The 14,717-nt window shown below is 46.4% G+C and overlaps 2 protein-coding genes and 1 pseudogene across 2 annotated transcripts in view; 1 reads left to right on the top strand and 2 right to left on the bottom strand.

The window, feature by feature from the left end:
- ZNF274 (zinc finger protein 274) overlaps positions 1–14,717 on the bottom strand; it is a 365,529-nt gene that overhangs the window by 258,579 nt on the left and 92,233 nt on the right. The window lies entirely within an intron of this gene.
- On the top strand, positions 7–6,814 carry LOC102740372 (uncharacterized). The gene has a single exon (XM_081807351.1). The coding sequence runs from the start codon at positions 91–93 to the stop codon at positions 2,077–2,079; it is 1,989 nt and encodes a 662-aa protein (XP_081663477.1). The 5' UTR covers positions 7–90; the 3' UTR covers positions 2,080–6,814.
- Positions 3,162–5,370, bottom strand: LOC102739785 (WD repeat domain phosphoinositide-interacting protein 3 pseudogene; annotated as a pseudogene).

The following is a 14,717-nucleotide window of genomic DNA, read 5'->3' as shown; positions in this document are numbered from 1 at the left end:
GCACCCTTTGCCCAGAGCACTTCTGTAGGCGTGTCACAGACCAGGACGCCCAAGGCAGCTCAGTCTTCCCGGAAGACCCACCCCTGTGAGATGTGTGGTCCAGTCTTGAGAGACATTTTCTACTTGGCTGCGCACCAGGGAAAAGAAAACAGCCAGAAACTGTTGAGGTGTGGGGCCTGTGGGAAACGATTTTATTTCAGTGTAAAGTCTCAGCAGCAGCAGGAGCAGCACATGGGTGCAGAACCCTTCAGAAGCCGTGTGGACAGGGCCTCTGTTGTGAAGAGCTGGGGATTCCATGGTTCAGGAAAGCCCTTTACTTGTGGAGAAGTTCAGAAGGACTTCCTGTCTGGCTCAGGGCATCTGCAGCAAGAGGCCACTCATACTGGAGAGAATCCAAAGGAAATCACCCAGTGCAGGGCAACTTTACAAAGCAGAAAAAGTCATGACACCTGGGGAGAATGCAAGAACGCTTTTAGTCCCAAACACACACATATTCAGGACCAGGGTGTCCACCTTGGAAGACAGTCCTTTGTGTGCAGTGAATGTGGGAGATCTTTTAGCACTCATACTACTCTCCATTATCACCACAGAGTTCACACTGGAGAAAGGCCTTATGAGTGCAGTGAATGTGGCAAGTCCTTTACCCGAAGACATAGACTCAATATGCACCTAAAGGTTCACTCAGGTGAAAGGCCTTATGAGTGTAGTGAATGTGGGAAATCTTTTATTTGTAGGTATGAACTCCAGTATCATCATAGAAGTCACTCTGGAGAAAAACCTTTTGAGTGCAGTGAATGTGGGAAATCTTTTACCTATCGCTCTGCCCTCAGTTATCATCAGAGATCACACAGAGGAGAAAGGCCTTATGAATGCAGTGAGTGTGGAAAATCTTTTACTTCTAGCTCTGCACTCAGGTATCATCACAGAGGTCACACAGGAGAGAGGCCTTATGAGTGCAGTGAATGTGGGAAATCCTTTAGACAAAAACATTCCCTCTCAATACACCAGAAAATTCATAGTAGAGGAAACCCTTACAAATGCAACAAATGTGGGAAATCTTTTTCTTGTAGTTCCAGTTTCCATTATCATGAGAGAATTCACACAGGAGAAAGGCCTTACGAGTGCAGTGAGTGTGGGAAATCTTTTATAAGTAGTACTGCCCTCCATTATCATCACAGAGTTCACACTGGAGAAAGGCCTCATGAGTGCCGCGAATGTGGGAAATCTTTTAGCACTCATAGTGCTCTTCAGTATCATCGCAGAGTTCACACTGGAGAAAGGCCTCATGAGTGCAGTGAATGTGGTAAGTCCTTTACCCGAAGAAATAGCCTCAATATGCACCTAAAGGTTCATTCAAGTGAAAGGTTTTATGCGTGTAATGAATGTGGGAAATCTTTTATTTGTAGGTATGAACTCCAGTATCATCATAGAGTTCATTCTGGAGAAAAACCTTTTGAGTGCAGTGAATGTGGGAAATCTTTTACCTCTCGCTCTGCCCTCAGTTATCATCAGAGATCCCACAGAGGAGAAAGACCTTATGAATGCAGTGAGTGTGGGAAATCTTTTACTTCTAGCTCTGCGCTCAGGTATCATTACAGAGGTCACACAGGAGAGAGGCCTTATGAGTGCAGTGAATGTGGGAAATCCTTTAGACAAAAACATTCACTCTCAATACACCAGAGAATTCATAATGGAGGAAGCCCTTACAAATGCAACCAGTGTGGGAAATCTTTTACTTTTAGTTCCAGCTTCCATTATCATCAGAGAATTCACACAGGAGAAAGGCCTTATGAATGCAGTGAGTGTGGGAAATCTTTTATAAGTAGTACTGCCCTCCATTATCATCACAGAGTTCACACTGGAGAAAGGCCTCATGAATGCAGTGAATGTGGGAAATCTTTTATCACTCGTACTGCTCTTTCTTATCATCACAGGGTTCACACTGGAGAACGACCTTATGAGTGCAGTGAATGTGGGAAATCTTTTAGGGGAAAATCTAACCTCTCTCAACATTGGAGAGTTCACACTAGAGAAAGGCATGGTTGTATAATGAATATGCGATTTCCTTATTCAGTGTAATGCCACTGGTGGAAACTTTTTTTTTTTTTTAAGATTTTAGTTATTTATTTGACAGACACAGCAAGAGAGGGAACACAAGAAGGGGGAGTGGGAGAGGGAGAAGCAGGCTTCCCGCCGAGCAGGGAGCCTGTTGCGGGGCTCGATCCCAGGACCCCGGGATCATGACCTGAGCCGAAGGCAGATGCTTAACGACTGAGCCACCCAGGCGCCCCTGGTGGAAACTCTTTGAGGAGCCACTTGACTGATTTGAATCTTTTACAGTGGGGAGATTCTTTATAATGTTAGAAGTATGTGTGGGTGTTGCATTTCTAAATTGTCCAGAGATCTCTCTAGATTTATGTAACTGACAGTTCTGTGACCCTTTCACTTCTGCCAACATGGTGCGCATCAGTCCTCACCCCAGTGTACTCAGAGAAGCTGACCTCGGTTCCCATGAGTTGGAGCAGATTAGCAGTAACCTGAGGTCTTAGGGGCAGCTTTGCCTCCTCCTTGAATACCTTCAGGGCATTGACCTGAATCAGTGATAACCCAGAGAACAACATGAATTTGGCTGGCAGCTTATAGAGAATGACTACCTTTTTCAGGAACATGTTGGTCTCGTGTGATACTTCTGATTAGTTTTTCCAGGTTCCAAGTCACAAACTGGAGAACTATCTGCTCCACGTTGATTTGGCTAAGATAATAATCAGGGCCTTACTGTTAAGTCCTCTTTAACCTTGAATGTTCTACTTACTGTGAGGGGTAGTTTATAAAATGATTTGGGCTCAACAAGCATCAAAGGGTGAACTGTTTAAGAGTCTCAAATTATCTTGCCTGAGGAGGGAGAGGATGGCAGGAAATAGCTTGCCAATTTTGTTTTGTTTGTTTGTTTTGTTTTAAAGATTTTATTTATTTGACAGAGAGCTAGAGAGCACAGGTAGGCAGAGTGGCAGGCAGAGGGAGAGGGAGAAGCAGACTCTCCGCTGAGCAGGGAGCTGGATGCAGGGCTTGATCCCAGGACCCTGAGATCATGACCTGAGCCGAAGGCAGACGCTTAACGACTCAGCCACCCAGGCATCTCTGTTTTTTTTTTTTTTACAGAGTACAACAAAATTAGTCACTTTTATTTAAAAGAAACATTACAAATAAGTGCAAAATTAAATTTCATGATTAAATACACACCAAAGTAACATGCATACTTTACACTGAAATCCACATACAAAGTTAGTTGATTACATGACAGTGAGAGAGAACTGGCAGAACCAGGAGCTGCCGCTGCAGACTTTCAATGTTTACAACCTGAAATCAAAACCATACAATTAGGCTTCTGTAAAGGGAATTTAAGAAAACGGAATACGTACCTTTGGGAGTACTAACAACATAGAGCCCATAACCTGTTTTAGACACCGATGCTAGGAAATGTTGTCATGTGCCTTCCCTTCTCAGAATGCTAATGAGAGTGGCTCTGAGCAACGACAGGGGCGCGGCAGGCTGAGGCTTCCCACTCCTGCCCCGGTGTCCGGCCCGGCCGCTGTGGCGCCCAACCCTTCCCTCTACATCCTCTAAATTAAGTGACCGTCTCCGTGTTACTCTGCTCCCTACACACAACGGGGAAACTCAGGAGACCCGCGGGGCACACGAAGCGCTCTGCTCGCCGCGGGTGATGCCAACAGCTCCGACAGACAGACAGACGGGGACGGCTGCACCATAGGCCCGGGAGACCAGGACGCCAGCTCACAGGGAGACGCCCACCCTAGGCTCTCTGACATGGTTGTCTCTTTGCGTCATGTTCAGAGGGGAGAAGGAATTCCTTTCTCCTTTTCTAAGGCAAGCTGCTGGTATTCTTGTTCTATTTAGAAATCTGGTGTAATGCAAGAACTCGCATTGACACATTTGTTCATTTCCCCATTACAGACTCAGTAAAAATGATGGAATCTATTGCCAAAACAAATTTCTATTTGTCCATCCCTTTGTCAACCCAGTCCCTACATGTGTACGGAGCCCCCAGGTGCACGGGGGAGGCGCAGGTGGGAGGGCAGAAGCTAGCATCAAAGCTGAACTAAAGGTCGCGGGCCAGCAGTCGGGCCCGGGCGGCTCAGAGCCACTGAGCGTCTACACTGCCTTGATGATGATTCGTCCTTTAATACTGGAAATGGGAAGCCCTGCTCAAGAAAACAGACAACCACAGAATGGCCTCAGGACCAAGGTCCCTGGGCAGTCCTCCAGCCGCTGACCCACGAGGCCCAAGGGCACCAGCACCCACCCCAGGAGTCTGAAGGGCACACGCAGCGCTTCGGGGGTGGCCGGCTGTGGGTGCTGGTTGCACTCCCGGTGGAGTCACAGCTTGTCATTGGTCATTTCTAGAAACTGCGTAGACGTCCCGGATGCACTCCCCCTTGGGGTTGAATAGGAATTTGTAGTAGCTGCCGTCTGCACAAATCACAATGACGGCATTTGGCTCTGTTCCAAAGGCACAGATGCACGGAGAGCCTGAGGGAACCTGAAACTAGACTGTTTATTCCCTTTTGGATCTTCGGCAGCAAAAATGTGCACTGTGCCGTGGTCACTGGACACGCAGATGAGGGAAGCGTCTGGATTGAAGTTAATGCAATAAATATTGGCTGCTTGAGATCTTCTTCGTAGTTCCTGGATTAAATGCCCTGATGAAGTATCAGATATTCTTATAAGGGTCCCTTTCTCAGATGCAGTTGCAATTCTTGTTCCCTGCAGGTTGAGAGCAATGCAGCTCAGGATGCCCTTGTAGGCTGGAATGTCCACAGGCGGCTTCTCGGTGCTGGCCAGGTCCACGAGCTGCACCTGGCCCATGTGTATGCCCGGGAAGGCCAGGAGGGAGTTGTTACTGTTGGGGCACAGGACGCAGAGGCCTTTAGGATTATAGCAGGTTTCAAAGACATGCAACTGATGGGGATTATGTGTGAACGTAAACACCTTAATCATTGAGTCCAAAACAACCACAATTCGATCTCGCCGCAGCTAGACTGCTTTGACTTCTGTAGAAAATTCTATTTCAGTAACAGTCGTCTTCTTCAGGTCATCCCAGATCATCACTTTGTTGGGGGCGTATTTCGGCTTTTTCCCACCACAGACTAAAGCTAAATAGTTGCAGCGAAATAACATTTCAACATGGCCAACTCCTCCTTCCAGAAATTCTTGTTTCTCTTTTTCTTTTAGCGGATCGGTGTTATAGACTCGGAATCCGTTTTCCATCCCACAGGCAAAGCATCCGTGGTCCTGGTTGAAGCTGGCATAGAGCAGCCCGTTGCCGTGGGGCTTACACGGCAGGAGGTTCATGGCGCCGCCGCGAAGGTCCGCTGCTCCTCAGCAACGCATGCCCTCGGGGAGGCCGGGCGCTGGGGTCCCGTCTGTCCGGCGGTGCGCCGGACTGTTTTGTTTTTTAAGTAAACTGTATATTTGACTTGGGGCTCAAACTCAAAACCCCGCGGTCAAGAATCACAAGCTCTACTGAATAAGCCAGCCAGGCGTCCCAGTAGCCTGCCAGTTTGGACTAAATTTGCATTGCTGCCTCACAGCCTCCTAGGAAAAACTGCGGGGCTTTCTGGTCTTCCTTTGAGGCCTGAATGACATGTGTTTTAGGAGCCTCAATGATGACCCCCAGGAGGGGACAGGTGTGAGGCTCTTGGTGCTTCTGAAAGCAACATGAATTTTTTTCCCTTACTCAAAGGAGACATCACGGATGTCAGCACTGCCGAGGGGGTATTTTCCCATGTCTACAAACAGCCATGTGCTCTGATGTCCACAATTCACTGGGCTAAGGTCACTGGCTGTAAGACCATAGGGGTCAAGGGAAACCGTAATTGGTACAGAAACACTGGCTTAATAGGCAGGGGAGGAGACTGCGGCCAACTATGGAATGTTTCTCTTCTAAAAATGCATCCAGACCAGTTTCTGTGACAGTGACTCTGCAGGATGAGTGTGTACACAAATCAATGTAGCTGAAGTCATTGTCAGATAGAATAATTGAAAGATACTGGTGATTCCTTTAACCCCTCCGTGTTTCCCACCTCAAGATCATTACTGCACAGAGAGGAAAACAAGATATTAAGAGAGGTGAGGGGCGGAATCTATAGTTTGTTGATGTGGCGCTTAAGACCCAGGCAATGTTCCTGTTAACTCCGGTGGAAACGTCCTTCATTGCTCCCTTTAGTTGGAGACACTGAGGCAAGACTGACGCTCAGAGGACATGGGAACAAGGTGGTGCTGTCAGGATAGGGTTGCCAAACCTATTTTTATTTTGAGCCAATTTTTAAAACTTTATAAAAGTTTAATTTATAGATGCTACTAAATTGCATATATTTAAGAATGTAAAATTTGATAAGTTTTGACAGGGATATGAATCTCTGACACCATCATAATCCCGATAATGACCATAGATGTCATGGTATATATTACCTCCTGCCCTATTATAATCTCTCCTTACCCTGCCCACCTCTCCAGGTAACCATTGTACTTTGTTTTACAATGGAAACCATCACATTTTTAATTTATATGTTTGGAATCAAAGTGTTTACTCTTTTTTTTTATTTCCTTTGTGTTTCATAATAACTTTGACTTCTTCAGTGATGTTATACAAGTAGCTCACTTTTCTGTCTAGATAACATCCTTATGTTTGCATATGCCACTGTTACTTTATTTATCTTTTTTATGGGCTTTTAGGTTATTTCTAGATTTTGCCTATTGAAAATAAAGCAGTCACAAACATTTGTCAGTACTTTTATATAGATGTATGCTGTTTTTATTTTTGTCAGTAACTTAATGTTAGCTACCTGAGTCACAGGGTAGATGAGTATTAACTTTTGAAAAAACTGCTGTGCTGTGATCACAATGACTGTTTTTTGCTTTTGGATTCGCATCAGCAGTGGATGAAAAGTCCAGTTCTCCCACATCCCTGCCAATACTTGATATGGCCATTCTTTAATTTCAGCTCATGTAATAAGTGTGTAGCACAATCTCAGTGTAGTTTTTTTTTTTTTAAAGATTTTATTTATTTATTTGACAGAGACACAGCGAGAGAGGGAACACAAGCAGGGGGAGTGAAAGAGGGAGAAGCAGGCCTCCCGCCGAGCAGGGAGCCCGATGCGGGGCTCGATCCCAGGACGCTGGGATCATGACCTGAGCCGAAGGCAGGCGCCTAACGACTGAGCCACCCAGGCACCCCTCAGTGTAGTTTTAATTGCATTTCCTGAAAGATTCATGATTTTGAGCATTTTTTTTTTAAGATTTTATTTATTTGACAGAGACAGCAAGAAAGGGAACACAAGCAGGGAGAGTGGGAGAGGGAGAAGCAGGCTTCCTGCGGAGCAGGGAGTCCGATGCGGGGCTCGATCCCGGGACCCTGGGATCATGACCTGAGTCTAAGGGAGACGCTTAACTACTGAGCCATCCAGGTGCCCCGATTTTGAGCATTTTTAAAATGTCTTATTTGCCAATTGCAAATCTTCTGTATTGCTTTTCCATTAACCTCATTTGCCACTTTCTTGTGTGTAAGTTACAGTGATTTTCCTTTTCATTTACAAATACGACAATAAAACAACAAAGACATTTTAAAAGAAAACCACAGGCCCCGAATGGAGTCACTTTGCTACCACTGCATCACCAAACCTGGGCTTAAGAGCTAACCTGACTGTAGTTTTCACTTTCCGTCAGTCAGCCTGAAGCTTCCTGGTTACGGTGGTGATGTAATCCTCCTAATAAGTCCCTGTTGTCCCCCAAAAGGAGGTGACTTTGCCCAAATAATCCATTTTTGTTTTCACAATGTCCTTGTCCTGCTTGTCCTGCCTTTAAAACCTTTCTGCCCCTTTGAGACCCTTTCTGTTAGATGGGATGCTGTGGAGAAAATCTGATGTTCAAATTTACTCAGTTGAGTATTGTTTTTTATTTTATTTATTTATTTAATTTAAATTCACTTAGCCAACATATATCACATCATTAGTTTTAGATGTAGTGTTCAAGACTATTGTTTTTTTAGTAGACCTATGTTGGAGTTGTCCTGGATTTTATATTGGTTGATCATTTTTCTATATGGAGTAATTGTTTCTAAATACTGGAAGGCTCTTTATTATTTTTCCTCAGATTTTTTTGTGTCCTATGTCATGACCCAAAACACCATACATGTTTAAGTTTAGGGTGCATTCTTACCGTCATGTCCGGACTTTAAGTGCAGAATTCAGAAATACAAAAATCCAGCCCCACTTTATAGTATTAGGCTATTTACAAACTGTAAATTCTCCCATTATGAGAGCGGGATATGCTCAGAGAAGGCGCTGAAAAACTACTTGGGTGTTAGGTGGAAAACTAAACCTTGGCGTGTGCAGGAGACTTTACAAGACCAGGCAGACAGCTGTGGGGGCTGTGAGCTGCCTGGAGGTCTGCAGGAGCCTCACAGGCAGGAGACCTTAATCCTGACAGGTCAGAGGGGAGGGACGTCCCTGAACACCCTGACTGGTGACTGAAAATCTGGCTGGTCTCACGTTAGTAGTGACAAGGTTGTGTACACCCACTCAGGTCAGAGTCGCCTCCTCCGATTCCACCCAGTACACCGGGAGAAATTCTCACCGTGGGACGCCAGCCTCCAAGTGATTTAATTTCTAATCTTTCTGTAATAGTTGACTGCTGGTCCCCAAACAGTCGACATTCCGTGCCTTTCACCACTGTTCTGGGATGTCTTACCGGACCGCTATCTCCGGAGAAGCCAGCGGGGCGGGGTACGGGGCGCGGGCGCGGGCGCTGGGCCACTTCCGTCCTCACCCTGGCCAGGAAGGACAGGGAGCTAGGTGGGGCGGGGCCTCTCCCGGAAGAGAGGGATTTCCGCCCCTGGGCGGGGCCTCAACCAGAACTTCCGGGTCAGTGTTGGCCTCCCTCTACGCCCGAAAAACGAGTCCAGGCCCTTTAAGGGCCTCCACCAGAAGGAAGAGGGTCCCTAGGTCAGGCGTGTGGGAACTTGCGGACCTTTTTCCCACCCTCGGGACACACGCGGGATCATGGTCTCATCTCGGAGATTATGCCAGGAAGGGGCCTGCAGGGCGGCCTGGTGCCGGGTGGGAAGGCAGGGGTGGTGCAGAGACAGAGGAGACACCTGGAAGTTGTTGAGTACATCGGCAGGGAGCCCGATGTGGGGCTCGATCCCAGGATCCTGGGATCACGACCCGAGCCGAAGGCAGACGCTCAACGACTGAGCCACCCAGGGGCCCCACACTTTAGGGTTTAAAGAGGGAAAACGTGGGGCCGCCTGGGTGGCTCAGTCGTTAAGCATCTGCCTTCGGCTCAGGTCATGATCCCAGGATCCTGCGGTCGAGCCCCGCATCCATCGGGCTCCTTGCTCTGCGGGAAGCCTGCTTCTCCCTCTCCCACTCCCTCTGCTTGTGTTCCTCTCTAGCTGTGTCTCTGTCAAGAAAATAGAATCTTAAAAAAAAAAAAAGGAAAATGTGGGGCCAAGGTGGATGGGTACATGCAGGTAGGCAGTGAAAGTCAAATAGATCATTGTCCTGGAGTCCGTCATGGGTCGGGACTTGCTGGCTCAGGGCAATCCTTAGTACTTGAGGGGCTAGTCCTGGTTCCCGTCGGTTCCCGTCAGGGGACGCTTTGCCATGGGGATCTTCCATCTGAGTCAAGAGACAAGATGAACCTGACTAGAAAGTTTGACGTCAAAATGGGGCCAGCCGAGGTCTTCTTTCAATAGTAAGAAAAACTGTATGGGTGAAGCCACCTCAGGCCCTCCAGCCAACCTAGTAATCTTGAAGGTTTAACAAGCACCCTTAGCCTACATGATCGATTCACCTTTCTGTTTTATCTATAGATCATGCATTCTCTCCTAGAAAACTGAGCACTTCTGAATGCCACAAAGGAAAACAGAGCCTCTTGCACAACCCCAGGGCACTAAGGAACCAGACCCCTTGCACAACGTCCCAGCACTGTGATAACATCTATAGCTAGCACCATCGAGTGTGCATGTAGTCAAGAAATGTTATGGTTCACTGTCCTAACCTCAAAAACCCGTGGGCAAGTCAGAAACCTTGGAGTTGGCATTTGTAATAGAGCCCACCTTCTCCCTAGGTGGCCAGCCTCCTAAATAAAGATTATGTTGCTTTCCAATCACCACTTGTCTCTTCAGTATTGACTTTTGAAGTGCTAGGCAGCCAAAACTGGGTTTTGGAAACATAGGGAGATATTTGAACACAGAGACACACACAGAGTGATCCATTCATGTGAAGAAGCAATTCTAAAAGGATACCATACTGCAAACATTGTTTTTCTGTACCAGGTAGAGTGGCTAGAAGCTTTTCACTTTCAACGTTCATAAAGGAGTAGTAATCCATTAATAACAGAAAATCAGACATTCTAGATATTACTTTTTTAATGAAGAGAATAAACGTGTGCTAATAAATTTTGCAGCATCTGTTCTGAAGTCCTGCAGCAATAGAGGAGATTAAATGACAAGAATAAGCGCCCTGTCGGGGTGCCTGGGTGGCTCAGTCGTTAAGCGCCTGCCTTCGGCTCGGGTCATGATCCCAGGGTCCTGGGATCGAGCCCCGCATTGGGCTCCCTGCTCGGCGGGAAGCCTGCTTCTCCCTCTTGCACTCCCCCTGCTTGTGTTCCCTCTCTCACTGTGTCTCTCTGTCAAATAAATAAATAAAAGCTTTAAAAAAAAAAAAAAAAAGAAGAAGTGCCCTGTCTTCAGGAACTGCAACTAGCGGATGGAATGTTTTACTCTGCATCTATTTTACCCAGACACTTCTTTAAAAACTAATTCTTGGGCTACCACCAAAGTGTCTGAGTCAAGAGGTCTCAGTTGTGGGCTGAGAATGAGCATTTCTAATGAGTTGACGTGAAGCTGATGGAGAGGGTCAGTGCAGAGATGAAACTGTGAAAACAAGTTATTTAGGGAAGGCCAGGCTGCCTCCCTCCAGGCTCCAGGACAGGAGGCTGTAGATGTACAGACTGTGATGAGCTACAGAGCGAAGGGTTCTCATGCACAACTGCTGAGTGCTTCTGCAGTGAGCCAAGCAGGCCAAAGGCTTAAAGTGCTGGAGTCCCAGGGTCTCCACTGCAGAAGAGTCCACAGAAAGCCACCTAGGCACCTGCTTCTTTCGTGTGGAACTGCAAATCAACAAAGAGGCCACTAGGTGTGGGTGGCTACAATGTCCTACCACCTTGATAGGCAAACTGAAACCTAACCTGGAGCAAAATCTTCTAAATGCCTCAACCTAAAAACACCGAATCACACAAAGCTGTCTACATTGGTCTCCATGCTGGGCATGGAGCCTACTTAAAACACACACACACACACACACACACAAGTCAACTAGTTTTCCAAATAAGACACTGCCTTAACTAATAGTCAATCACATAACTTATTGCTTTGCTTCCCTTTTTTGGTCTACAAAAGCCTTTACCTAATTTGTTTTGGTGCTGTGTGAATGGATTTGGTGTTTGTACAAATAAGCTCTTGGAAATTTTCATGTAGCTCACTTCATCTTTTAAGAGAGCTAATGAAAATAAAAACCCACAGGACTCATCCTTGCTCAGTGGTGCTCTTAAAATCAACAAGGGTTCCCTTTCTGCCCAGTGGATTATTACACCTGGACCCCTCTTCTCACAAAATCACCTCTCCTTGTTTCCATTTTACCTGCCTCATTCTAACATAGAATATAACTTAGTAATTCTGCTTTCCTGTTTCCTGTGTTTTCCTTGACCATAATACAAGGCATTTGAAGGCAGGGCTGCTTGTCTTGTGCCTGAGTTTCTCCCATGCATCTAACAAAGTTCCTGAAAAACCAGTATGTGCTCAATGCACATTTGTTAGGAGACTGAATAAACATTACATTTCTTTTTTTTAAAGATTTTATTTATTTGAGAGAGAGAGAGGGAGAGAGCACAAGCAATGGGAGGGGCAGATGGAGAGGGAGAAGCAGACTGCCCACTGAGCAGGGAACCTGACAGACACAGGGCTTGGTTCCAGGACCCCAGGATCATGACCTGAGCCAAAAGCAGACACTTAACTGATTGAGCCACCCAGGCGCCCCTAAACATGACATTTCAATTTCCTTCTCATTTTAACTACTTTGGGTATCGTAAATTTCCTCAAGTCTCTCTCCAAAGCGGTGTGAAAATTAGTAAAGGAAACCACATTTAAAATGGAGCTCTAATGGGGTGCCTGGATGGCACAGTCCTTTAAGCATTTGACTCTTGATTTTGGCTCAGGTCATAAACTCAGGGTCATAAGATCTAGCCCCACATCAGGCTCCGCCCTCAGCGGGAAGTCCACTTGAGAGTCTCTCCCTCTAACCCTCCCCCACTCCTCTCTCTCATGCGCAAATAAATAAAATCTATTAAAAAAATAAAATGGAGCATTCACATGGGGAGGAATGGAAAATCAGCAGGAAAAAAAGAATATTACTTTTATCTTGACAAGGAAGGACACTTTCCCAGTAGGAATTTAATCTCCTGCTTTGAACAAAAAAGGATGATCTCTCCTTAACCCAGCAACCACACACTAACCAGGGACATGCAGCCAATGAAACACTGTCACAACTAAAACCTCTTTTTCTTCAATAAACTTTTATTGAGAGCAAACCTCCCCACTCTCCTCTTAAACCGTAATAAAAGCTGACTTTCCTTCTCTCTTCAGACTTGCTTGTGGTCTGCCCTGGTGTGGTTATCCCCGGTTGCAATTCTGTTTTTCCTGAATAAACTCAGTTTGCTAGTAAAATAACTGGCTATTTACTTTTAAGGATGACAGTAGCATTCCTCAATGTTTTCAAGAATGAAAAAGTCATATTTGGAGATAAAGGCCTCACGATGACCAACCACATTGGTCTACCACAGTCAAGTGCTCCGTTTGATTCTATCCTTTCTCACTTTTTTTTTTTTTTTAAAGATTTTATTTATTTATCTGAGACAGAGAGAATGAGAGAGAGCACGAGAGGGAAGAGGGTCAGAGGGAGAAGCAGACCCCCTGCTGAGCAGGCAGCCCGATGCGGGACTCAATCCCGGGACTCCAGGATCATGACCTGAGCCGAAGGCAGTCGCTTAACCAACTGAGCCACCCAGGCGCCCCTCAGATAACCCTTTATTTCAGGACTCAGATTCTCCCCTTGCACACTTGCTCCAACTGAAAATGGCAACATGTGTTTGGTACCAAAAATAGCATCGGTTAAGTTGCTCTCTGTTTGGGATGATGTCAGATTCCTAAAAGGAATTGAGTACATAGAAGTACATGGATAAAAGTGTTCCTTGATAGGGACGCCTGGGTGTCTCAGTCGGTTAAGTGTACACCTTCAGCTCAGGTCATGATCCCAGGGTCCAGGATCGAGTCCCTCATTGGGCTCCTTGCTCAGCGGGGGCCTACTTCTCCCTCTGCCTGCCGCTCACCCTGGTTGTGTGCACTCTCTCTCTGACAAATAAATAAAATCTTAAAAAAAAAAAAAGGTCCTCGATAGATGTTACATAATCACTATACAGGCAAGAGAGGTTTAATGTGGAACCAGAGCCTGACCGCGTCATTGACCACTTCATTGGGGGTGGCCTACCATCCCTGTCCTTCAATGTCACAGACCTGTAATGGGTGTGCAAGAGGAAACCACGGGCCCAAATGGAGTCACTTCCGCTAGGCCTTGTCACCAAACCAGGGCATAATACCGAAGCTCACTGCACTTTCAACTTCCCCCAGAAATTTAGTTTCCAAGCTCAGTCAGGGATTTTCTGGTCAGTACCAAAAAGGTAATCTACATGGATAGGCCCACTCCATTCCCCAAAGAAAGATGACAGAGTCTCCTAATAAGACTCTTTTGTCCTCACAATAAGGTGACCTCATGTGACATAATCCCTTTATCTGTTAATGATGTTTTTGTCCTACCTTTAAAAACCTTTCCCTTTCCCTGCGCCTGGGTGGCTCAGTCCTTAAGCATCTGCCTTCGGATCAGGTCAGGGTCCCAGGATCCTGGGATGCAGCCCAGAATCAGGATCCCTGCTCTGCGGGAAGCCTGCTTCTTCCCCTGCCTACCGCTTCCCGTGTTTGTGTTCCCTCTCTCCCTGTGTTTCTCTCTGTCAAATAAAAATCTTAAAAAAACAACTTTCCCTTTCCATAGCGCTTTGGAGCTGCCATCTACTTGTTAGATGCGGTGCTGCCCAATCCACGAATCCATGAATAAAGCCAACAGACCTTTACAATGTACTGGGCTGAATTTTTGTTGTTAACAGGGACTTTTTTGTGTTCTTCCTAACCAAGTCCAAAACTGACGGTAATGTTTCAGGGTGCAAGCATTTGATGAGCAACAACATCTTTCTAGCTATGCACAGACTCATTTCTTTTTGAAGTGCTGCCTGAAATGATATGTTATTTAAATCAGTAAAAGGATCTGGGAACATCTAAAATAATAGTTTTCTCCTTTGGAAACTGACCGTCATAGAGTCTGAAAGTAAGGCTCTTCTCTGCCTTTAACGAGGAGCAAATCCCGTCCCCCCGGCGAGGAGCAGCACTTTCCAGCGTCCCTCAGGGTGCCACGTGACCACAGCTCGGCAACTCCAGGGTGGGGGACCCCCTACCGGAGACCGCCAGAGCTCCGGGAGCCACCCCACCCGGAAGAGCCCGACCCGAGGACGCAGCGAGGAGCCAATGAGGG

The sequence above is a fragment of the Leptonychotes weddellii genome, chromosome 16, assembly GCF_054177405.1.
Source record: "Leptonychotes weddellii isolate Sample4059 chromosome 16, ASM5417740v2, whole genome shotgun sequence".
Lineage (NCBI taxonomy): Eukaryota > Metazoa > Chordata > Mammalia > Carnivora > Phocidae > Leptonychotes > Leptonychotes weddellii.
The sequence above is the reverse complement of the archived record's forward strand: the minus strand, read 5'-3'. Positions and strand labels throughout refer to the sequence as shown.